Source organism: Etheostoma cragini, chromosome 18 (assembly GCF_013103735.1).
Source record: "Etheostoma cragini isolate CJK2018 chromosome 18, CSU_Ecrag_1.0, whole genome shotgun sequence".
Taxonomy (NCBI): domain Eukaryota; kingdom Metazoa; phylum Chordata; class Actinopteri; order Perciformes; family Percidae; genus Etheostoma; species Etheostoma cragini.
The window spans coordinates 11294808-11320358 of NC_048424.1; the positions used below are offsets into that span (position 1 = coordinate 11294808).

At 39.5% G+C, this 25551-nt stretch overlaps 1 protein-coding gene across 1 annotated transcript in view; it reads right to left on the minus strand.

Annotated features, from left to right (window-relative positions):
* Nucleotides 1-20220, minus strand: part of LOC117961707 (steroid hormone receptor ERR2-like) — a 37098-nt gene extending 16878 nt beyond the window's left edge. Inside the window, exons 1-3 of the mRNA XM_034900572.1 lie at nucleotides 19723-20220; nucleotides 9588-10003; nucleotides 5709-5825 (exon numbers count right to left, since the gene is read on the minus strand). Of these exons, the coding sequence (XP_034756463.1) occupies nucleotides 5709-5825; nucleotides 9588-10003; nucleotides 19723-19772 (583 nt within the window). The 5' untranslated portion in view covers nucleotides 19773-20220. The remainder of the gene's footprint in view (nucleotides 1-5708; nucleotides 5826-9587; nucleotides 10004-19722) is intronic.
* Between the last annotated feature and the right edge of the window lie 5331 nt (nucleotides 20221-25551).

The window sequence follows — 25551 nt, forward strand, 5'->3', positions numbered from 1 at the left end:
ATTTTTTTCATTCTTTAAATTTGATTAATGGTGTGTTTATTCTTTATTTTGATTCCTATTATTTTCTGTAAAGTAGTTGCCACTCCTGATTTGATGTTATTTGTTATGTTAATTATTAATTCATTATGAATTATTAATAACAGTTAAAATCATACAGCTAGGTTTGTAGCCAGGATATTAGGTATACTTAAATTCCACCAAAGCTAAAAAAAAAATCACTAAATTCTAATTATTGAATCTTAATGTAATAATAGTAACTTAATTTTTTTCTGTTAAATGTAAATCACATTTTCTGTAAATCTCATTAAAAAACAACAACAACATGGTCTTAGTATGCCTTTTCTATGCTGCCAGGAACAACATTCTGGTGCGGAAACAATTAATCCTTTATTTTTTTATATTGAGTCTAAAGATACTACTATCCCACACCATGTATAACTTCTAACAGTGAGAACTAATAATGATGCTCCCAAACAACAAAAAACTGAGAAATATAGTCTTAAGATTGTACTTCTGAAGATTTAAAAGCCCCCCCCCCAAAAAAAAAACTATGTCTTTGTGACATTTGTTCATACAATGAAGCTCTATAGAGAACATCACAAAAATGTGCGTTTGGCTTATACAGAGTGTATAAAAGTTTGTATGTTCCTAAATGAACATGTCCTTATGTGTGTGTGTGTGTGTGTGTGTGTGTGTTTATGTATCTCATGCACTATTTTCAGCCGCTCACCTGTCAGAGGCGCTTCTTTCTAGAGAATGTGTCAGAATTGGCTGGCTGGCTAACACTGCCAAAGGGAGATTACGAGCTCCCTATTTTAGCTGGGAAAAATCAGAGGGATGCAGCGTGCACCCCCTCCTACACATTTGCTTACCCTTTACAGGGCACATGGACCTTGGCCTTCCAGAGTTACTTCTGAGAGTCCAGCCCGCAAAGAGCTAAAGACATTGGTCAGCTTTTGTTTGATTGTAGAGAGGGAGGGTAGAGGAAAATGGGCACAGGACAAGAGGAGGAGGAGGGGTTGTATCAGGATGGAGTCCCACCTGCTCTAAACCCCAATGGGCTGATAAGACAAAACAGGAGTTGTTCTCCCATGACCGCACACTGCCATTGCACTCTTTATCATGTTTTACACTTTTTATAAATCTCAGCTGGCATGCCTGCAAGGGGTATTACTGTGTAGTACAGAGCCGCACCGACCACAAATGTGCCTGTAATTGAAAACATCTGCGTGGCTGGAGATGGCCGGGTCGATTCAGGATCTCTGATGTGTTGGTGTAGCAGGCGTTCGGTCTGTGGTGTTTGCACAAATTGCTGTGTGTTGGAGTGGGTAAAAGAAAAAGAACAGAGGGAGAAGGGTGCCAAGAGGAAACATGGACCTCAACGTCCGATCCCATGTCACTTGTCAAGGGTAATATACACTTGGCACGTACATGAATGTGTGTGCTGTGAGTCGAGTGTGTGTATCAGGGGGTTGTAAAGAAGTCAGCGCTTCGCTAATTCCCCTTCTTCAGAGGAACACGTGTTATCCTCCGTGTCTGATCTATCACCTGCCAGACAGTGAGGACAGGCCAGTGTGGAGCCTCTGGGTGGGCGCTGACTCTCAGCTGCAGTCGGCCAGCTACTCTGACAACCTAAAAAGAAAACAAGGCCCCACACATGTGCTGTTAGACAGACACGTTTGCCTTACAAGACAAAGTCAAGTGGCAAGGGGTCAGAAGTCATTTTGTCTTTAGAGTTTAACTGCCTTGAATACACAGACGTAGAGCAACACAAGTGAAAGTGAATCTGGTTTTGTATGCTGTTCAGATGTATTGGCTAAGACTTTAAAAGGCACCCATACAGTATAGATTTTTGCTATATCTTTATTTTGATGATGTAACCTTAGTGTATAGATTGGTTTCTGATCCACGGCTATTGATTGGAAAAAGGACCTGACAGTCTGTGATATTGGATATGGCTTTACTAATCTTTTGTGTATGTGGCTGGAGGAAAATAAGGCTGTAATGTTATCCCGTTAGCCACGTTCGCTCAAGAAAGACTGCTGATCGCTATCTGTGGTCGGGCGAGGGCGAGACAGCGGTGTAGGTTGCCAAAATAGTCTGGCAGCTTGTATTTATCCACCACGTTACTGTACAGTGGTGTCAGAAAATCCCTACAAGTAAAGAATAAACCACAGAAACACAGAGCTAACATTAAAATCAGCAAGCATGGACTTCAGAATATTAAAGGCGGAAATGTCTTTTACTGAACTTGTTAAAATGGTCATTCATGGCAGAAATACTGTCAACCTATCAGGGTTGTACACTTCTATTTCAATAGTACACTCTTTTTAAACATACAAACTTGCTTACATGATGATGTGATTTCTCAGATTACAAAGAATATGTTGAAGCACTAAAACTACAGAAATGTAAGAATAAAACTTCGCCCTTCACTAGAAAATACCAGGAGTGACCAAAACACAGAGTAAAGAAAATTGAATTCATTCCAGAAAATTCTTTCATAATTTAACATTATACAGTAATGCTAAAGGGTTATTTATTAGCCTGGCTATAAGCTGCAGGCAGTGACTCCTGGCAGTAGTGACTGACACCATACCTTCCGCGAGTTGTAATTACGTGAGAATTTTTCCATTGGACCTGTGACCTTTTATCAGCCTCAGCTGGACATTTAAGGGGTCACTGAGCGAGGTTGGTTTCTTCAAACAGACGCCTGTAGCTACCTTCCACGCAGTTCATCCAGGCGCTCTGCTGAGGCACAGCAGTAAACCCGGATCTGGAAAGAAGCCTGGTATCTACAATATTTTTTCCAAGAGTCTCTTTGATTTTTTCTCTCAGACACAAGATGATTAATTCATTTCTTGTCACAAAAACGGCCTACTCACATCCAAACTCACATAATGTGCACCCACACAGAGACCTAATACATAACGGTTAACCCCTCATCACTTTAATTCGCTGGCTCATTTTGCTTTCCCTACTACTTACAAAACAGATGATTTGTTCAGACCGACAGTGGACTTCAAACACACCTGAAGCCACCAAACTGGATTTGAGAACTGAAGTCAGCTGATTAGCGGCAGGTGTTACAGGGAGGAGGGTTTTCCCCTGCCCACCAATGGTGCCGGTGTATAACTGTGGCAGCTGGCACTTTATAATTCGGGATGGCATGCTTAGAGCGGAGCTTCGGAGGGTCCTGGTGGAAATATTAAGACACTTTTAGAACGACTGATCACATAAGTTCTTTCATCTCTTCTGCAGAGCAAAGCAGTTCTTATGATACTGCTGCACTGTAACAACTTATAACATAACTTTGGAATGTTGTGAGCACGAATTTATGGAGGTAATAACTCTAACGTTTCGGTCAATATTTATATCCTAATAGCATAAAATGGACCATTTTAAAGAGGTTAACAATGCAACATGTGGCGGTATTGTAATGCAGATCTCTTAAAACTAGTTTGCTTCTTACATGCATCCTGCATTCATATTTGTGATTATTCCTTTTCCATGACCAGCCCTGTGCCACTTGCATGTTGATCTCATTACATGAAGTAGGCCAAGCCGCTGTCCCCCACTGATTTCATGATCAAATCCCCCCCCCTGTCTGTAAGAGGCTGTGTGGCACGATGCTACGATTAAATATCCTTTTTTTCTTTTAATTGAATGCCATTACTTTCAGAGAATAACCTACTGTGCCACATGTCGCGGTGGCTGTGATGCCGCGTCCCAGGAGCAGCAGGCAGTGGAGGCTACAGGTTCCCACCCACACACACACACACACAGTCCACATCAACGGCTTAGCTCGGCCTGCCATACACAATACCCCACCGTTTTTCTCTAAGCATGTGCTAATAGTTACAGCTTCATTTCTGACGCAACTTTGTTTTTTCTGGCCAAGAGTCAATGCCTTGGCGTGAGATATTTGGGCCGGGATGAAGACATCAAGAGTGGGTGCATGTATAAATAGTGTGTTAATGGCAATACAATGAATGACCCTTCATTCGGAGATGAACAAACACAGCATACATAGTGAAATTGCATTAATGGCAGTGAACCAAGAGCCTGACATACAATCTTGTGTTACCAGCACAGATTGCAGTTAACTGCTCCTAGCTTCTATTATGAGTTATGTTTGGTGTTGGCAGAACACAACAAAACGGTATGACCATAGTTTATTTTAGGAAATGACGACTGTTGAGTCTATGAAAAGCTTTTTGAACGCTCCTTTCAACATTCGGATATACATTATACAATCAGTAGATGATAGTGGACTGAACTCTGAACTTAACATGGTGTCACCTGTTTCAAAACTGGGATGTAACGTTGTACTAAGTGGAGTTTCATGCTGGTCCAAACATTGTGAAGGGATGATAATAATATCAGAGCTAAAACAATGTTCTGTTGAATAAGTATGAAAAAACAGACACTACTTTGAAGCTATCATTTGTCAACTGAACTCTAAGTGTTGGTTTGGTGTTTGAGACCAGTCCTGTATAAAGTACTTGAAATAAATACTTGTATAGTATCTTACCAGCAAATGACTTTGGTGGAAGTTAAAGTCACCTTATGGAATATTACGTAAGTAAAAGTCTTAAAGTATCAAGGTGGAATAGCTCTTCTAGCTAAACCATCAAATGCAAAAAAACACACACATAAGAACCCTCTTTCCTTTGAAAGAAAGAAACCGAAAAAATCTATCGGCTAGATTTTCCCTCTGTACTCCCAAAGGTCTCTCTCTAGAGGAGAAACAACACATGCAGGAAGTGAGGTGGGATGTTCGGAAAGCATTTAGCGGATCAATATGGCAGGCAAGAGAGGGGAAGGGAGACAGACAGACCGACAGGGAGAGAGAGGGTGAGGGAGAGAGACACCCAGAGCCCATGGGAGAGAGAAGTCCTAGGAGAACAGCCTGTCCTTTTCAAGAGTACTATTACACTTCTCACTCAGTCTTAGTAGGAACATCCAACTCAGCAGTTTTTTTTGTTGAGTTAAACGCAGAGAGGCTCAACAGTGTGAGGAGAGGTAGGCAAAGCATGTGGGTGATGTCACTGGTGTCTCCCGGAGGACAAAGCTTGCTTTAATATCTGATCGCTGACCCTGCTTCTAGCCCCCAGTAAGACTGTTAGACTGTGTCACAGTCACGATCAACTCTCTATGTTCAACATTTTGATATTCACTCCAAAAGCTCAGCAATCCACTTTTTAACCCTAAACAATAAGCGTTTCATATCCATATTTCATTGATCACTGCTTCTTTAGCTAAAAACCCTTGTTTTAAGTTTGATCACAAAATCTCAATGGCATCTAATAGGTTTTTAAAAAGTTAAATTATTTGGTTGATCTTAAGGCTTTTCTAACTATTTAATTAGAACTATTAAAATCTTACCAAGGCTGCGGCTAACACTTAATTTAATTATTGATTCATTTTAAGTGTCACAAATTAGTAAAATAATGCTTCCCATTTTTTCAGTGTGCAGGTAATTTTTCTTGATTGAAAGATATAACAGAGAAAAGCAACAATACTTCACATTTGAGAAGATGGAACAAGATCACTTTGGTCAATGTTTGCTAGTAAGTTGTGGACTGCATTTCTGTTGATTGATAAATCCATGATCCGTTTCAGCCCTACATCTCTTAAATTGTATCTGAAGTAGAATTAAGTAAGAAGAACACAAAAAATGACCATGTAACAAAATCAGTACTCACCTTCTTTTAACATGCCAACTTTAAGACATTTCATGAAGCGGCACGCCTGGCACGACTTGCGTCTCCTTTTGGTGATTTCACATTCATTGGTGGCTGGGCAGCTGTACTCAATATTCCCTGGAGAAGATAAGAAAAACATGATGTCATCAATCAGCAATTAGGAGGAATTTGTTTTAGAATTTTTGCATTGAAAAGGAGACCAAATCAGAAAGAGTAAATCACAGGCACAGAATGACAGTTAAAGACAATGCATGCTTGAGCGGCTGAAAATAGTGCATGAGATACATAAACACACACACACACACACACACACACACACACACACGTCCCAAGGTGATCCTGTGTGACACTCCTGAAGGAGAAGAGGGTTTAGTGGCATTTTGATGGGACATGTAAAAAGCACCTCCACGCCCCAGAGTTCCACCCCCATTTTGAGTCACAGACAAATTGGCTTCATTAATGCAGAGCGTCCTCTCCGCAACGCTCACCACGACCCCTTCCAGCCCATCCTTCTTCACCTAAAGGATGATGGGGAAGCTGCCCTCCCTCAACAACACAAGGGCTAAGAGATGGGTGTGCAGCCGAGCGCTCTGTATAATGTTCTCCAGTAAAAACCAAGAGTTGCTTTTAGACTTGCCAATCTAAGGCTTCCATATCATGCAGCAAAATTCAATGTATTATTCAAGTTTGTCTAGACGTTAGTTGGCTCACTATGGAAATAATTTGTATGTTATATAATCAATTAAGTCCAAAAAAAGCCAGAAATGCAGACATATTAAATAGGCTGCCATGTAACCGCCAGTTTTTATCACCGGGTTTTGGTTAACAATTATTTTTAAGGTTCATTACGTGTCACTTCAAAAGCTGACGTAACCCCAAGAATCCAATGACAAATCCTCTTTCCCAAGTATCCAAATCCCTTGATTGAGTGTTTTAAACAATGTCCCCTAAGTCCAGAGATGTATTAATGGTACCTAAAAACAGCAAACCAGGTGTTATCTGTTGCAGTCTTGCCAAAGCTGCCCCCACAACACACACATACACAATCCCCTGTTGGTGGAGGGGAAGGTGCCAACATTTGTCAGGATCCCTGGCATCGATGGTGCCAGCAGGGTTATGTGCACCGCGAGGGGCCCGGGGCACCACGCCAGGATGTTGGCTGAGGCTGCTGCTGGTTTCAGGGTGGGTAAAGTCTTTTAAACTGACAGGCGTTATAGGGAAAATACAGTACAGTGCTCATGTGTTTACCAATTCTATACTACAAACTCATTGTATACAGCATGTACTTCATACTAATTGTCATATTATACTGCTTGTGCAGTTAAAATACAAAAATCCAATGGTTGTCTCAAATTAATACTACAACATATTCTAAACAGGTTTAAAACTGTGTTCACAAAGGAAAAGGAAAAAATGTAAATGAAGTACACACAAAAGTATGCATGCTAAAAGAATGATTTTTTTAGGGTACTGTTGATGTACACTAACTGATGCACAAAAGCGAGATCTTAATTTTTTTTTTTAAATGTTCTCAAAGTTTGATTGGCAACAGCATTTCCTAGTAATAGTTTGACTGATGGCACAGGTATTGCTGTCGGTCGAAGACGGTAATGAATAATAAGTTATGTAAAGAACTTTGAATTACCTTGTTCTTGAAATGTGCTATATAAATAAAGCTGCCTAATCTTGCCTAAGGTATTATTTTGTTACAAGAAATGAATTGAATGTACTGCAAAAATAAACAATCACTATTTTGTGCATACTACGAATTTGGGCCCAACTAATATATTATTTTGTACTAGCGGAAAATAATACAATGTCTTTGCTGACAAACACAAATCTTTGAAATGCCAGGCAATTAACTTCAAATTTGAAACAAATATTTTTATAAAGACTTAATGCTTCATTTTTAACATATAGTAGTGTTTATCATAACTAAGGCTCTCATTAAAGCTCTGTCCTAAATAACTCCCTATTTACTATATAGCGCACTTTATCTAATGTCCATCATTTGGTCAAATTCCGTGTGAAATTTATCTACTAGTGGCCTCAAAAATAGTGTCCATGGTATGGAAAATCCCAAAAAGCAATGCATCACATTTTACATTTTACTTGTGAAACACTACTGTACACCTATCAATAATGATGCAAAAATGATGATCTGTATATGACCAAAATCTCAATTTACTGCTAACTATCGAGAAACTACCCATTGTCTAATATACAGACAATAGAGTGAATGGGCCGACTTAGTTTAGCATACTTCTTATTCACCTTGTTTACCTTCTTCCTCTTTCATATTTATTTTATTCATGAACATTATTCTTACAAAAAAAAACATTTTTTTGGTTAGTGCTGCACCAGATTTGCCCTCTGGGGACAGTAAGGTCACATTCAATACAGAATTTTATAATTATTAAAGGAAACATTTTATACCTCAATGGATTCAGAATAACCTGTGTGAGTGTGTATGTTGGGTGGGGGAGCATTAGGGGGTCCACAATAGTCTTAAATTGCCTACCTCTAAAAGCTCACTGTCGGCATACCCTCTTAGTTAATCAGGTCTTGTGTCCACCTTTATTTCTCAGAGGACATTTCAGCCACTCTAATATCCTTCCTTAACCTCTCTTATTTTCCCTCTAAATTTTGATATATGATTATGCCATGCTATTATCCACGCACTCATCTCCACTCAAGCTGGACCTCTCCTTGTCCTCCTCCTTTACCGAGGCCGGGACCCCCCTTCCTGATTACCATTCCATTAAAGTGACTTCTCTGTTCAGTGAATGACCATGCCCCTTGTCCCTCTGCCTTTTATTTGGAGGACTCTTCAACGTCTCTCTCCCCTTTCACCGTTATTGCCCCAATAACACGTGCCTCAGCTTCTAATTGAGCCCCCATCTCCTCCCTGTTGGGTGTGGGCTGGAGGAGCCAGGGGGCAAAGAACACATCCACATCTTCCCCCCTCCTTTCTTGACTTTCTCCCAATGAAATGCCTGGTTCTTAATTACAGTCACCCAACACTGATTGTTATTGACTGAAACTCCCGCAGCTCAGGACAAATGACGTACAGATTAGGTTCATTATGGGCCTGTCCTCAACGAAGGAGAGCGAGAAGAAGAAAAAGAGGGGGATCTCTGCTAGACAACACAAAGTCACACTGGAAACAATTTACAGTCTACTGTTTTGCTGGCCGGACTGAGACACATACAGCCTTTAATTGACTAGATTAAGCTGGAAAGTAAAGCTTTTACAGTCTATCTGGTATAGAGTTTTAGCATTAGATCAAATGTATCTTCTCACTAACCTGCTGTCTAGATTCATGTCTACAGACAACAAATCCTGCAAGTAAAATTCAAAATTCTACATCTCAGTTCAGAGCATATCCTCTCTGTCAAAATGATTATTCTGGAACAGCTTCCACACATGGCAATGTCGATGGCAGGAGTACAATTCACATGCAAAACGCATTTAAAAATCCAAACCCGGAGCAGATTTACAGTCTGGGCCTAATGCCTGCTGTAGACGCTCGTAATCACTACCTCGTTTGAGTCCAATAAGAGCAGACGGTTGGATACCAGCACTGAGAAACACATAACAATGGATTCCCCATCAGGTCAATATGTTTTCCTGGCAATCACAAATGTTGTGGTAAAACTAGTAAGAACTATTTAGAATCATCATGAAAATTTAGACACGTGCGATACAGTACACCTTGGTTAATGGACTAACACTTTCTGAGCACAATATTCAACCAACAGAATTACATTACAAATTACAGAAAATTTATTTTTTCCCAGGTTTAACTGGGGGTATATTCAGACATTGGAGATGACCTCAGTTGAGCCAGTAAAAGTTGCAAGAATAAGTGGGAAATACCTTGTATTGTCCTTTTGAAAAAGGCTTTGCAGGCCTCACAGGAGGCCACGCCATAGTGGTACCCTGAAGCAATGTCACCACACACCAGGCACAGCCTCTTGGGAATGGCATTGAGCATGTACTCGCACTTGATCGGCGAGTCGTCTGCAACCACGCCGGCACACTCTTCGTAGCGGCGTAGGCAGGCGGCGGCACCACCACCGAGCATGCCTGGGTTGAACATTGGCGGGGAGTCCAAGGCGTGTGAGTGTCTGCTGCCGCCGTTAATGTAGCCGCTGGCGTCAGAGTTGCCGCTGGGACTGTGGTGACTGCCGGTGTCTACTAGCGAGGAGGATGGACTGGAAGGCTCGGTTTTGACGTAAGAACCACAGCTGGAGGATAGATGTCGGTCCTCAGAGGGCATTCTGGTTAGCAACCTGGATAAACACACACAAGGCGAGAGCTGTGGTCAATTTTGGTAACTGAATTTACAGAAAATACAGTGCAAACTGGGGAGCAACGGAGCTAATTCATTGAGAAGAAACATTGTTCTTGGCCAATAGTGGAACATCTGTAAGAATTCTTCTCAATTCTTTAAGAACTCTGTTAGTCCAAATGTTGGAGAAAATTCCCAATTTTTTCTTAACTTGTCAGAATCATGCAATCTTTTAATTAAAATAAAACAAATACTGGAGGGACAGGGCTTTCAAATATCCGCAACATGAAAATGGAGCCGGTTTACCTCACATGCAAATAAGCACTGACTTACTAGAGAACTGAGACACAAAGAACCACATGTGAAACTTACTTATAGATTAGAAAACTCCAGCATCACTGAAATGATCACCACTGACAAGTGTTTCACTGAGCATTGCTTTATTCCATCATCTGCTGATCATTCTGCGAGAAATTCATCAGCTGTGATGGAGCGGGCCGGTCCGTCTGAGTTTGATAGATTATGTTACGGGCACAACCATTTATGTGTTGGAATGCCAAGTGATATACTACAGCAGCTTATTTCTCTCAGGCAAAATGGTAACTAACGACCATGTCAACAGATGCCCCATACATCTTGCGAACAATGCCCACAATTGGTCGGCTGCCAGAAGTAAATAAATGAATGCAACTTCAGAAGGCTGTTAATGGACAGAGAGAGGTGTTACACTCAGCATATTGAGGATCATGGGTAATACATGACCCAATCAATAGTCCCGGTTAGTTTGCCAAAGGATGGTGCCAGGTTACGGTGGATTTAAGTGAGAGGTTGGAGAGCCTGAGGAAAAGACACTGACCTGGGATTATGTTCCCTGATAGCAAACTTCATTATAAAGTTTGGGGAAAGGTAGAGTTCATGGAAAATGTAACTTCTGTACACATAACAGACTTACTAACAAAAAGGCAACTGTTACCAGATAATTGCCAAATATGATCAGATGTGATCAGAAACAAAAGGTTTCTTGAGGACCATTGCTGCATGTTTTGCTATAACAACTTGAGTTGTATTTTAGAAAGGGGAGGTTTAAAATGACAGACTTAATTTGTTAAGCTTAAAGAGGACAATGTTCTTTATTTGCTATCAGAAGTACTTTCTGAAATGTCTTTTAAATTCCAATGGACTGGGCACTTCTATGTGCATGACACAATAAATAGCTGTGAATACTAAGGCTATTGTTGGACAATCATTTCTCCTTAGGGCAGTGTACCATCTGTATGTTGTTGTACTTGCGGTAGCTTAAATAAAATCTTCTCAAACAAAGCATGAAATGAGGCTTGGATCTGTTTAAGAACCGCTGGCTCCGTCTGTCAGAGTTGGTGCTGAGCTTGCACAACTTGAGCTCTACATGCCTGTGAGTTGTAAATATTGGACGAGAACAGTGGAAAGCCATGTTAAGAATGTCTGAAACTAACAAAAAGCTAATGTTGACCAGATTCCTCTGAACGTGTTGTCTTTTTTTGTCAGGGGAGGCCCTGGTTTTTTTATATTTAAAGATGTTGTGGTTGGGTATGTATTTACCTTCAGTGTAAAGCCATGAAGTCATCAGGCCCTGATAACATGAAACCTCTCTTTTAACTGCTAACGGGTAGTGGGTGGAGGGAGGAGGAGGAGGAGGAGGAGATAGCCTCTACCCCGGGGCCCAGCTCAGATCTATTGATCCTCTGCTTCCTTCCTGTTCCAGATGAGCCATGAAAAAATAAACCCTCTTCTTACGGGTCCCAGACATTCCTTATGCATTTTTAATCAGTCAGGACTGTTAACATAGTGTGAGATGGAGCGATATAACATTATGTTAGTCTTCATTCTGAAGCTATGGCGGATTATAAAAGATTCACAGGGCTTGCGTTAAATCTGGTTAGCAATCAGCATACACCTACTGTATAGTCAATTGGAAGGTATATTTTCTCCCATCTGAGGGAATTGGAGAGAGCAGCGTGGTAACAGTTAATACATCATCGCAGCCAGATAGGGGAATTCCCTATGGAATAGTACATTGTGGCATATGTAAAAAGTAGTTCATTCCCCACTTAGCACACAGTAACGCTGGGGAGATGTTTTTTGTTAGGTTTAATGGAAATTTCTAATGGGTCCTTTCAAATCTGTCGAAATGAAATAATGGCATGAGCCACCAATCCGTGCGGACAGAAATAGCTTCATAGTTTCGTAATTTGGTTTCTTCCTCTTATTATAAAGACACAGAGTTTTCTAAGCCCAGCCTGACTCTCCTCAACCTGCCCTGCTCCATTGGCAACACACACTCACTCAAACACGCACAAACGCATTGCACCTACAGTAATTTCTAATGGGATGTGTTTGCTCCGCCGTGCAGAAAAATGGTACAAACCAAGCAGACAAACAAGACTCATCAGACAGACGTGAAGGTCACTTGCCTTCTCTGCTCTGCTGTTCTTAGAGACCCAGACTGTCCCACAATGGACGCCAGAAACAGGTTTCTGTGCGTCTACGCTGCTGAAGAAAGACAGCGTCTAGACACGACTTCAAAACTAGAAAGCTGTCCACAACGCTTTATCCGACCGAGACACTGCCTGAAATGCTGAACACGCTCAGATCAGTGACCAATTCCTCTTTAGTTTGGAGCAAACCTTATTCCAGCAGAGCAGCTTAAAATCTCAAATGTTTATGTTAGCATGTGTGTATATGTGTATGTGTGTATATTTTGGCATGCCTCCCCATGCTGGCAGTGTTTCAGATCCCCTGCTTACATATATACTGAATCCATCCACTTCTTCTCTAAACCATGAAATATGTTCTACAGCTTTCCGAAATTTCGGCACAGTAAATTTGTACCAGCTGTCAAAAATTAAAAAAATAAGTTCTAAAATGCAAAGCAATTCCCTACAATGACCTCATGCTATCCATGGCTCAATGTGTAGAGGGTTAACAATCAGACTTTCCATATTTGACTGTATATTTTCCCACTTAGGGGAAATATTGTTGTTAAGCTTGGGGTTAAGATAGTAGCAAGGAACACGGCGTAAATCATGGTGCTGAACACACAGCCTAACATGGTATCGCAGAAGGACAGAGGCAAGGAGCCATGCATGAAATTAGTTCATTAATCTTTCTATGATAGGCTGTCCTTGTTTGGGGCAAACTCTATCAGCCTTAAACTAAGTGCCCCCTCCTGTCTGACACATAGATTACACTGTTGGTCCGGGACTGGGGTGTCTGGGAAATGAATGGTCACGCGAGCGGGGAAATGGGGTAGCGTGTGTTGCCCAAGTGTTAAGTAGTAACAACAACATGCGCGTGACATAGAGCTGGCACAAATGAAGGTCATCAAAAAATGTGTGCGTTCTAAAATTTAAATGCATTTATGCGCTACTGTGAATAATTTAATCGGTTTATGGAGAAAAGACATCAAATACATTTTTAAAGAACATTTCAAGGGTACAATAGAAACAGCGTGTATTAAAATCTACAAGCTATGCATGTCTTCTCTTTAATTGAAACAGTCTGCTCAAACCTTACAGCTTCATCTACATTACAAACTATCAGCCATAAACTTAAATAGTACAATTACATTACATTCTAGTTACTACCTATCAATTGTTGCATCAACTGATACTTCCATAAGTTCTCTGACAGGTTTGCTTGATGAGATGATGCGTTTACTGTCTTCGCCTCTAAACTGCGGAATAGTTTACCTCATTTAATTAATCGGCATTTAAAAGACTTATTTACCGCTAATATGGACTGAGGTAACTGCCCTTTAGACAAAATGTTATCGCGGGGTCTAATTTAGATTGTGTTGCATTTCTTTTGTGCTTTAATATCTGCTTGCTTAATATTTGTGCTGGTCTCTTTGTGGTAGTTTGCGCCTTCAGCATATGTTTTACATATTTATATAAGGTGCATTTTATTACGCTTCAACTCTTATGTTCCACTGTTTGTGCAGTTAATGTTTTGTCTGGGTGAAGATTATTTTCCAAATTGATTCATTTGCAATTGTTTTGACAGAAAATAGTGAAAATGTCCGTCGCAAGGTCGCAGAGACCGAGGCGACGTCTTTGTGTGTTGTTCTGTCTAACCTTAAATGTAGAAAATTAAGAAGATATATATCCTGTTTATTATCCTAGAAGAATATGAAAACCCCCATATATTAAATCTCACAATGTTGGAACCACTAAATACTTTGTTATTTTTGCTTTCCAAATCCTTAAATGATCATTTGAATATAAAAACACCCCAGGTTTTCTTATTATTTGAGCTATAATAACGTAAAAGCTAAAGTTTGAATTTTATGCTTTCATTGTGAAGTACTGAACTGTCTGCTGTAAATATTGCAAACACACTTCATGGTTGAAATCTCTGAAAATAAGTTAGTGGAATTTTTTTTTACTACAGACTTCTGTCCGGAAAGTGGAGAAAGAATCTCTAGTGCACTTTATGAATTTTGTTTTGAAAACCACTGTACAACAGTTTTACATTCTTACAAATATCAGACCTTTAAAAGTTACCACTCCCGACCAAACAAGTCCCAGTACCACTTTTGTACTGCATGGCAAATGTACTTTGTACAAACACACACACAAACACACACCCGCACACGCACACTTCCAGCATATGGCCTCTTCAATGTCAATGCCACGAGGAGAGATTGCATAGATTTCCCACATGGATGATGTCTCCTTACCTGGAGTATCAACCCCCCCATCTACATACACGTCCACCACCTCCAGGAAATTGCTCTCCCTGCAAAGTCAAACACACCCCTAACTGCCTTTTAAAAAGAGACAGAAGAAAGAGGTTATGGGGGAGAAAGAATAAACGAGCAGAGGCTTAAGCCGTCATTGGGAATCAGAGGGGGACTCATGAGGGACAGTTCCAATATTGATTTCATAAATAAACAGAGATGGCCATCGATCCTAATGTTATTTTGCATTTCAATTACTGCCCAGAAACATAACCTTCAAACGTCTGCTTCTCCACAGTAATAACATCCACTGATAATCACAAGCGAGTCTTGTCCGGCGCAAATTGGCTTTGCCTCTCTCTCTCTCTCTCTCTCTCTTTCTCTCTCTCTCTCTCCCCAAATGTGTAAATGACACAACTTTGCATTTGCCTAATGGTATTAGGGCAGGGGCTGAATTTCCAGTGAGACTCAAGCTGATACAGTAAGCGCTCCGGTCAATTGACACAATGCAAATTAACGTGGTGAAAAGGAATTAAGTTCACAATGTGAGACCTCGTGAAGCTACAATGAGGCCCATTAAATTAAACATGCTGGCTGACCCAAACCATGATTAGACACACTGCTTATTGTTATCTATCTGTGTGTGTGTGTGTGTGTGTGTGTGTGTGAGTTAATTTTACTTGATCAATAAAACAAACTCATTCTAAGAGGTCCTCTCTGCTGCTTGCATTCAGCCCCAGCACACGAAAGCCACTTTAATGTTTTGATTGAAAAGCAGCAGCAAAAAAAGCTTCCATCTACATCCTGATGAATTCAGAGTCCTTGACAGGATGGCTAAAGGATACATCTACATCACGATGGGGGCTCATGACATGTAATGAAGTTATTTCTTCTCTCAAGCCGTAACACAGAGCTGGGCAGCAGCCATTGCCATTAATAGACATGTCAGACTGAACACTTTTGAATTGGTTTTTATCTGTGCTCATTTTTGCTGAAACTGTTTCCTGCATCGGTCAGTGGGTTTGTTTGGCTTCCCAGTCAGTCAATTTCACTGGTCCAATTAGCCAACAAACTTGAATATGGGGTTTAATAAAACAACAACAGTGACATTGTTACCTAAAGTGCCGTGATAGCTGTTTCCATGCTGGAAGCATCCAAATTTGTCCACTCACTACAGTGATTAGGCAGAATGTAAGACACTGGCCCTCACAAGTAACAAAACAACATGGATAGCAATGTTACCAAGACTTAAAATTCAATTTATTATTTCTGATCTACACTAAAATGCTTTTGAAGAACACATAGACGCATCGATAACAGCCAAAATCTATCAGTAACCTATTAAATATAATTTCATAAATATCAGATGTTTTTTGGGAGTAGTTTTATATCATGAAAGTTTCTAGTTAAAATCTCCACTTTGGCCCATCATGATACAACATAATACTGTACAGTATATGTCACTAATCAAGTCCACAAAATGTGCTTATGCACAGCGCTGAAATATTCTGCTGAAATTTAATGAAGCTAAACTTTTTCCAATACATTTAAAAATATTTACATCTTTTTAGTCAAAGCTTTATCTTATTTGTCAAAAAACAAAATAAAATAAAAGTATATTTAATATCTTCATTTATCAACTATTATAAAAACATTTTGATAATGGTTGGATGATTTTTTTTCTATTTATTTTTTAGGATTATAATGACACTGACAAATGAAAACTTACATTGTAAGTGCAATGTGACAATATGCATACACTAGTGTAATACATGCACATGCAATGCATGATAAGATGATGTTTCTCTTAACAGACACAGTCAGGTGTCCATGACATGGCAGCGCTAAAATTAGATCCCAGGTCAGTGTGTGATTCTTTGGTCTCATCCTTATGTGCATGAACGCATGTGTAAGTGTCTGTGATTGTGTCTATTTGTTCAGAATCAGAATAAGAAATACGTTATTGATCCCCGAAGGGAAATTCTGTGTTGCAGTTGCACAGATAGTTTAAATGTCTGACTGCTTGTGTTCATGCATTCCTGTTGGTTTGCTTCTAAAGGGGAAACTACGGGAACAACAGGTGGAATAAGAGAGAAAGGGATTTGATTTATTAGAGCAAACTGAACATAAACAACATTTAAACTTTAAGTGTAAATGATGCCATTGTCAAAACTGCCACGGCTAATCCCAGAGACATAATTAGTGTTGCCCATGTCAAAACAACAACTGCTTGTTGCATTTATATAATAAAACGATAATGTGTCTTGGTTGCAAAAGATATAAAATTGTTGAAATTAGTGTTGACCCTGAATGAAAAAAAAATGTATCAGCAGAAGGAATTTTTTCTCACCCCAGAATTTACAAATTATGTAATCTGACTGGAAAAGTGGAGAAGAATAACTGAAGAGACAGATTCTAATAAATTACAGTTCATTGGACTCTGGTCCTGTCAGTACTGTGGTTCCACACAAATTTGGTTCTAGAAACCCCAAAATGGTCCTCATGTTAATATTTTATATCAACTAAATCATAAATCCCAACACTAAATCAGCACATTATATTCACGGGTATATGTACAATAATATTTGTATTATATTGAAACACTTTGGCAAAAAAAACATCTCTGAACTGTACAAGTCAATAATGATCTATTGAGATATATGTGTGCATATACATTGAAATATTTCTATAATGAAACATGCCATAGCATATTTGCCTCCTCAGCAGAGAGGTGGCGTGAGAGTCGGACACAAAAGTCGTGGGACCTCTCACCTCTGACCAGTAGGATGGTCTTCAGGCCAACAGGCCTTTAAGGGATTATTAATAGCGTTCCCTGAAGCCAGACCTTACTAAGCATGGCTTTGCGTGACGCTACAGGCACATATTTACTGTGTGCAAATACATGAGCAACTACAATTACTTGTAGGTGGTTAACTGTATAACGTTAACAATACTTACAGGGAAAGATTCATTTATATCACATATTGTAGCTTCTGTTACGATACCTTTTTGCTAAAAAGAGTTTTTGCTACTACTGTGTAGTGTATAGAATATAAACTGCTCGCATTCTACAGTTTATAATAAGGACAGGCTCATTTAAAAAAAAAAACCTTATCATTGTTTGCTCTGCTTAAACAATATAATCAACATAAAAGTTAAACTAGCTCCCTTAGAAAATGCAGTATTAATCTGAGGAAGAACTCAGTTAGGCTAGTAGTATCACAGATATGTAGAGTGATGAGTTTGTGAGCATCCACAGGGTATGCAGGGTATACAAGCAGATGCACACAAATCCCCCCCCACCCCACCCCACCCCACCCCACCACACACACACACACACACACACACACACACACACACTTAACATGTAATAAAACATATAATAACATAAATACCAGTTTTAATTGAATGGAAATGTGCTTAATGCAGTTCTACAGATTGTGGAAAGTGATGATTGTGCGAAAAAGACCTCAGGGCTTGTAGAGTTTTTATAACTGCACTGCAATCAGCCCAGGAATTACAATATGAAATGTCAAAGGCTTAAAAGACAATACATGAAACTGATCTATTTAAACACATTAATAAGAAATAAAACCCTGATCTGTTACTTTTATGTGAGATATCAAAACAACACAACAAGACTTTCTCTAAACATTACACAAACTATTTATGTGTCTACTAAGAAACTAGAGTGATAAATTTGACTACAGCAATTAAATAAAATCTAGATACTTTATTTAATGGACCTTCCTTTGTATAATGCACATTTCTCCACTCGTTTAATCTGTTGTCAATCCTACACTTTCTTTTATTACTTGACATTTTGTGTGCCAGTACAAATCTAAAATGCAAAATAAAAATGAATGAAAAAAATGAACAAGTAGAAGAAGTACATTTTTCAATGTAGCATGAAAAGTGTATAAAAGCTTCAACCACTTCTAAATAATTGTTACTAATCCCCTTTACAGTACGAAGAGCAGTTACATTTGTATGCAAATATGTTTTTTATCATCTATCTTGCTAATCAAATACCGGCTGATGTAATTACACTGTAATGAGTTTTAGTTTAACATGGCAGAAGGTCTTGTGGACAGTATGAAATATTCTTATTCATCATCCTGTAAAAAGTGCTAAGCAAGTTAAACCTTTCCAATCCCCTTTACAGATTAACATTAAGAGGACCCTAAATGGCCCTGTCCAATCATATTTGGTCAAAAGAAGAGCTTCTTTGTAGGCATGCATAGAGTTTAGTCGTGTAATTTAAAAGGACTGGTGCTTCATTTAAGATGCCAGAGTTTGTATTACAAGCTGCTTTATTCCTGCACTAAATGCACAAAGACAATTTGCATATATACTTTAATGTTATTCAAATTTAATTCAAATCTTTCCTATGATTTCAATATAAGCAGCAAAATTATAAAATAAAAAAGTGCAAAATCACAAACAACAGCAACCTGCTCAGAGCTGTGACCAAACACAGGCGGAACCGTCGAATATACTCTTATCTGCCTCAAGAACACACTCTCACTCAGACTGGGCAACAGTAAAGTCAGAGTTTTCTTTCCCTGGGACACCGCCGGACACAGGCTGCTGCCAGAGGATTGTCGTCTGGACATTGTACGCATTAATCTGCCTCTGGCTCTTCCCTGTGGCAGAGGTTAAACCCTGGATTCTGATGCAGGGCTAGACATGGGCTTGTAGGGCACCCGTCTGACCTGGACTCCCCGTTGGCTACTCTACCGCTACCGCAGCCTCACTGACACTACGGAGCTCTGCTGTCCCGTACACGGGGTGGGGAATGAAGTAACGTGAGAAACTCCCTGGCTTTTGAAGTAGTTTACTTTATGCATGAGAGTTGTTTCACAAATGATTTAAACTGACTTTTATGATTTGTTTTTTTCTCATTTTTGATAAAAGAAGAGCAAAGAAGTAAATTAAATTCTGTTACCAAAAATAAAAGCAACAGTAGAGATGAAACAGAGAAGAGAAAAAGATGCACTTACTGGTTGTGGTAGCAGAGAGGATCAGGGATGCACAATTCGGAAACATCCATCAGTCCACGTTAAGCATTCCAGGTGTTGCGATAAAAACAGATGAACAAACAGCTGGGGAAAAGCTGGAGAAGAAAATCAGTTCCTAAGTCTCCACATATCTTGATGAAAGGTTGGTCAGGTGTTCCTGGGTGGTGTCTCCCCTCCCTCCCCCTGTTCAACACACACAAAATATTAAAAACAAAAAAACCTTCTGCCCGACAAACTCCAGTCTGCACAGGTGCTGCACACTCAGGCTCAGAAGTATGTGTGGAGAGAGGAAGATTAGTGGCAATAAAGAGAGGAGGAAAAATGTGAGGTAAATTGATGAAAGGAAAAAAAAAGTAAGCGTAGAGAAGAGAAGAAAGAATAAAGATCAGGGTAGTGATGGATAGAGAAACAGAGAATAAAAAGGCAAACAGATGGATGGAGAGCAGCAGTGGTGAGAGCGCACTCAGGCTGAGTAAGTGAGTGAGGGTATTGAGTCTCCATTGAAGTCACGGGGGCTCTTTAAGAGCAGGAAGGAGTGGTTTGGTGCATATGGAGCAGCTGCCATTGGTCGGTTTCAGGAAGGCTGTCCTGAGAGCAGCCAATGGGGTTGAAAGAGTACTGAGGTGGGATGGGCTAGTGAACGACCAGTCGGTGTCCAGTCATTCACAAGGGAGCGCTGCAAAACACAAACACAGGCAGATACCCCCCAGATATATATATATATATATATATATATATATATATATATATATATATATATATATATATATATATATATATATATATATATATATATATATATATATATATAGATATATAGATGTGGATGTGGATGTAGATAGATACAGAGAGGAAGATAGATGAGCAGTTTCTAGAGTCACAGTTGATGTTTACACTTGCAAAAGTAAACTGAAGTGGACAGCAATAATTGACAGGCAACAGAAGTAGCAGCATGTTCACTGAAGGCAATTTAAAGAGGTCTGTTTACTGTGCTTTAAAAGGCTCAGTGCCAGCTTACAGAGCTAAACGGTTCCCTTTACTCTTTTATCCTCTCCACCGTGGATCAGGCTTTCCACAGCCTGCCCTTCTTTAAAGTAATGGCAGCTGCTTCCCACAGCATTTCACCAATCACGCTGTGTAGAGAGGGGGATTTACCAAACCCAAAAGAGTCCGGATGTACTAAACCTAGAGTGATAATAACCTCGGCAGGAATAATAACAACGATGACAACAACAGACAAGTTTGAGTGGATCTTTACCACGTCTGTGTAAAGTGGCAGCCATCAGAGGAAACCCAGAGCGCTCCCTCCCCTCCGACCCACTTCATCAACCCACATTATCCTGATCGATACAAAACCCATCACACGCTCTTATTGATCACAGCGTTGCTGTGTCGCCAGAAGCCTAGGGACAGACTGTTTCCCAACCGTCTTTTAAATAAAAATAAATTATAATTTTGAACGTCTATTTTTCATGTCAGTCCATATCAAAGTCACAAGAGCATAGGCCGATAGCTCTAATAAAGGGAGCAAATTAAATTAAATTTTTGATCAATATTTTGGCATTTAATGTACTTTCATGCGGAGGAAAATCAGTATATTACCGCTGATCTGATTAAGACATCCAGACATAATCAATAGGAGAAATGTTTATGTTTTTAATAAGGCAGAGAGAGAAGACAGACAAGGAAAGACACTAAGGTTTGGATGACATGTATGATTCATATCAAGGTTGACTGCTGGGGAATAAGTTCATTAAACTAAATAAATAAACGTTTTATTTTAAGTTAAGTTATAGCCAAATTTAGAGTGCATGTGAAAATATCTTGGATATAGGAAATTATATAAAAAGGTACTGTAAAGCTGCAGATTTGGTTAACGAAAAACTGGAGAACTGACATTCTCATTGTTTTTTGTCTATTAGTTAAATAAATTCACTTTATTTAATCCTACAGCTCCCAGTGTTGCCAGTCTTCTGATGTGGGCCATATTGTTCGTCCAAGGCTCATGTGCCTCCCTCCCTTTCAGCCCAGCGAGGGGACACTGGGCTTCTTGATATCTGACAGGAAATCTATTGGGCACACAGTCTGTAATCCCACTATCACGCTATCACCAAACAGTGAAACAGTAATCCAATCATTAGGACTGTATTTAAGCAAAAACTGATTTTCAGCTTTACGACCAGGATGTCTCTTTAAGCAGATCCCGGTAAGTCTGGGGTCTGAACACTTACAGTTTATGTTTTCATAATAGGTTTGCACTCATAACCGTTTTTCATTTTCAGTGATAAATTCACCATCTCCTGTGTCTCTGAGTTCTGGGATCTGGCCTTAATTTAACAGAAAAGACCTGGATACAAAAGGTAATTGGGTTCATTTTGGAGAGAACATTAAGCTTATACAGTATGCGACAATGTGTGAACATACATAAAACCTGAAGCAAATGTTTCTAAAGGCAGATAAGAAAAGCTAAGATGTAACCGTTTCTGAAAAGTGAAAGAGAAAACCAAACCGTAGCTGTCAATAAACAGTAATTACATATTGTGGTGAGTTGAGGGACACCATGTCACAGGTTGTATGTAATTAAATCTCTGATTCATGAGCAAACTAGTCTTTTCTGACTGACCTTCTGACCTCTCCTGATAAACACACTGTACCACGTGGCTCAACAGGAAGCTCACTGTGTCCTGAGGATGGAACTTGTGTCAAATGCTGCATGTCAACTTTTAATAATAAACTGATTAAACTGAATTGTTTCTGCATCCATATTTTAGTATAACACAATTAAAACAAATAGAATGAATTATAAGACAACAGGATGATAAGAGCTTCTAAAGAATTTCTGATCTGTTTAGTTGTAGACTCAAATCGCTGACACTTCTCTGGTGTTAATGAACTCATCACGCATTGCACTGACCTAAATTACTGATATTCAACTACAACAAAAATCTCTGAAATGGGAAAAATACAAGAGTGAGTATAATGAGGTGCACAACTCCAAACAGAACCACGGTTCAAATTAAAACAAAAAAGAAGATACTGTTTCTGTGTGGCACATTTCTGGAAGTCTTTTCATCATAAAGCAGCTATAGCAACACTGTATATAAATAAGAGAGATCATCAGAGGTCAAGCTGACAGATTGTCATTTTTACGTGTGCTTTTATTTTTTTTGAAACATTTAGGTGGACTTTCTTTAATATTATTTTCTTTGGTTTACTTTGCACTGATTTTAAGATGATATTGTTCATCTTAAGTAAAACATGTGAAGATAAAAAACATATTTTAAAGACAAATTTTATTTTCTTCTTCTAAATGGAAGTGTAAAAGCTTCAACTCCACCTCCAGAACCAACCAAATAAACAAAAATGTGTCTTTATCCAACCACTAACACAGTGCTCTCAGATCCATCATTTGCACACTCCCCTCTCGATGGCACACACTTGTTTGGCTCGTCTGCTGGAGGAGTGTGGAGAGGGATAATTACTATAGCCACAGGGCTGCATTAATCAGCTGGGTGCATTTGTTGGTTTTTATTATGTTCCACTCCCCTCTCCGGGCCCGGCCGACTGAGCCAGCAGGACTAGACGGTGGTGGAGGAGCGTGGTCGCCCCGCTGCCCGTTCACGCTGGGTTAATAAATGCTATTAGCCTCTATCTCTTGCCTCTTAATTTCTCATTTAACTGAGGACAGTTAAAACAAAACTACACGAGCAGTGGTGTTAATCAGGAACTCGTAGCAGGACTCGCATATCTTGATTGAGAGAGCTGGAATTACACAATGAGGGAAAGAAATGTATGAGGGGATTTCTAGTATCGAGAGTGGACCTGTGTAAATATCCATGCAGGCAAATTTACATTTGATCCTTTATTATAGCGGTGGTATGATATCACTGATAGTAAGCAACAGGCAGAGTATGTCTAAAAGTGTTATGTGAAATTATACTGTGAGAAAACTTTGTATCTACTGTCCAGAGCTTGCCCTGAATAGTTTGCACTGATATTGTGGGAACATGTATTATTATTATTATTATTAAATTAACAGGAGGAGTCCTTTTTGATTACACATTCCGTGCAGAAATTGCAATAGTTTACTTTTATCATGATTTTAAAGAAAAGATAAACTCTTATATTATTGTCTACTTGCATTGGTGCTTTTCATGTGTCTCACTGCATCATTCATTATTAAAAGGTCTTCAATCATGATAAACACACTTTGGTTTAATGCAATTGCCAAATGGCACATATTACCTGGAGGACATTTTTCTATCCTGTGTTGCATCTATTCTCCAGTGAAATCCGTGATTGGGATTCCAGCAACAGCAAAATGGTCTCCACTATGTTTAATCACATTAAATATAAACAAAATCAATTGCTGCGCCATGCTCTAATTTTAAATAGCTCCTTGACACCAGTCAAATCCTCAGCGACACATCTACGTCACCTGCATAACACAAGAGGGTCTGGATGGAGTCACCTCTAAAGCGAAGCGAAGTTGTGTCATTGCCATCTAGAAACAAGATCAATACATTCCTCTCAAGTTCATTTCAATAAGGCAGCTGGCAAAAAACGGCCCTCGTGGTGTCAGCTTTTCACAGCTTTGTGACGCTTATGCGTATGAAACAAGCTGCTGTGGTTACAGCCTGCAGGTTAAACAGCTAGGGCCAAGAGAAGTGGGTAACTTTTCATGGTTGCTTTGAGCGTCTGGACAAACAGATTAAATAAAACATAAAAAGCACATAATATGTTTAGATATCTTAACATAAAAAAAATACTGAAGCAACAAGCTAGCTTGTGTTTAAAAAGGCCTGCAAAGAAAACACATTTAGAAATTGGCATGTTCATTCATCTGTGCAGATACACTGATCTGTAGGATAGCAGTAACAACTTGCGTGCTACGTGAGTCTAACCAAAAACATCCAAGAGAAGGAAATATAATTGTATGTTCATTGAATTTGTTCCACTTAGCTGCCGGTTGGGCATCATACCGACGTCTCAGAACACCCACAGGGCTCTAGTAAGTCTTCAGTTACCGGCTTCTCTTTGAAGAGTGGTTAACTTAAGTACAAAACTTTCTTTTTTAAAATGACTTATAGTGTGCTTGATAAGAAAATGATCGTCTTTGCTCGTATCCAATCCCTCGACAAAAGGCACTGATTCTGTATAAATCATCTCCATGGATGACAGGATTGTCAAAATACTTAGAGAGTTAGTGGAGTATCCTGTGAAACAATCATCTGAGCATGATTTTAGCTGCTGAGAAATCAAATTATTTCAATGCATAATTTAACAGCTACGGACTGCACACGCACATGAAAGCGTCGTAGTCTAAAACTGAAGGAGGAAATAAAATGTCCAGTGGATTTTAAACTGCAGGAGTTTTAGCCTGTTTACACAATGCTGATGAATATAATACTAAAACCAAACATTTATGTAAATCAGCTTCTGTTGGCAGTAAATCTCATTTTGAAGAGAGGTTTGGTATTCCAGACTTGGCTTCCCTAAGATCCAGGGATGACTTTCATTTAGTCTCACCTCTCCATCCAACTGGGGTCACCCCTGTTGGTATAGCAAGCACAGCAGTCACATTGCTCCACCATGCGCGCAGATTGCTTACTAGAACCGCCTGGAACCTTTCATATTTCCCAGTCAGCATTTTTACAGGATAATTTTGGCAGCCTTTAAGGATATCGCTGCCTTAATAGAGGATAAAAATAAACGGGTGGTGGAAGGGCTATATCAGGCTGGTATAATCTTGTATTCTATACTGTGTGGAGCTAAACGTCTGGCTTTGGCTTCATTCAATGAGATTAAACT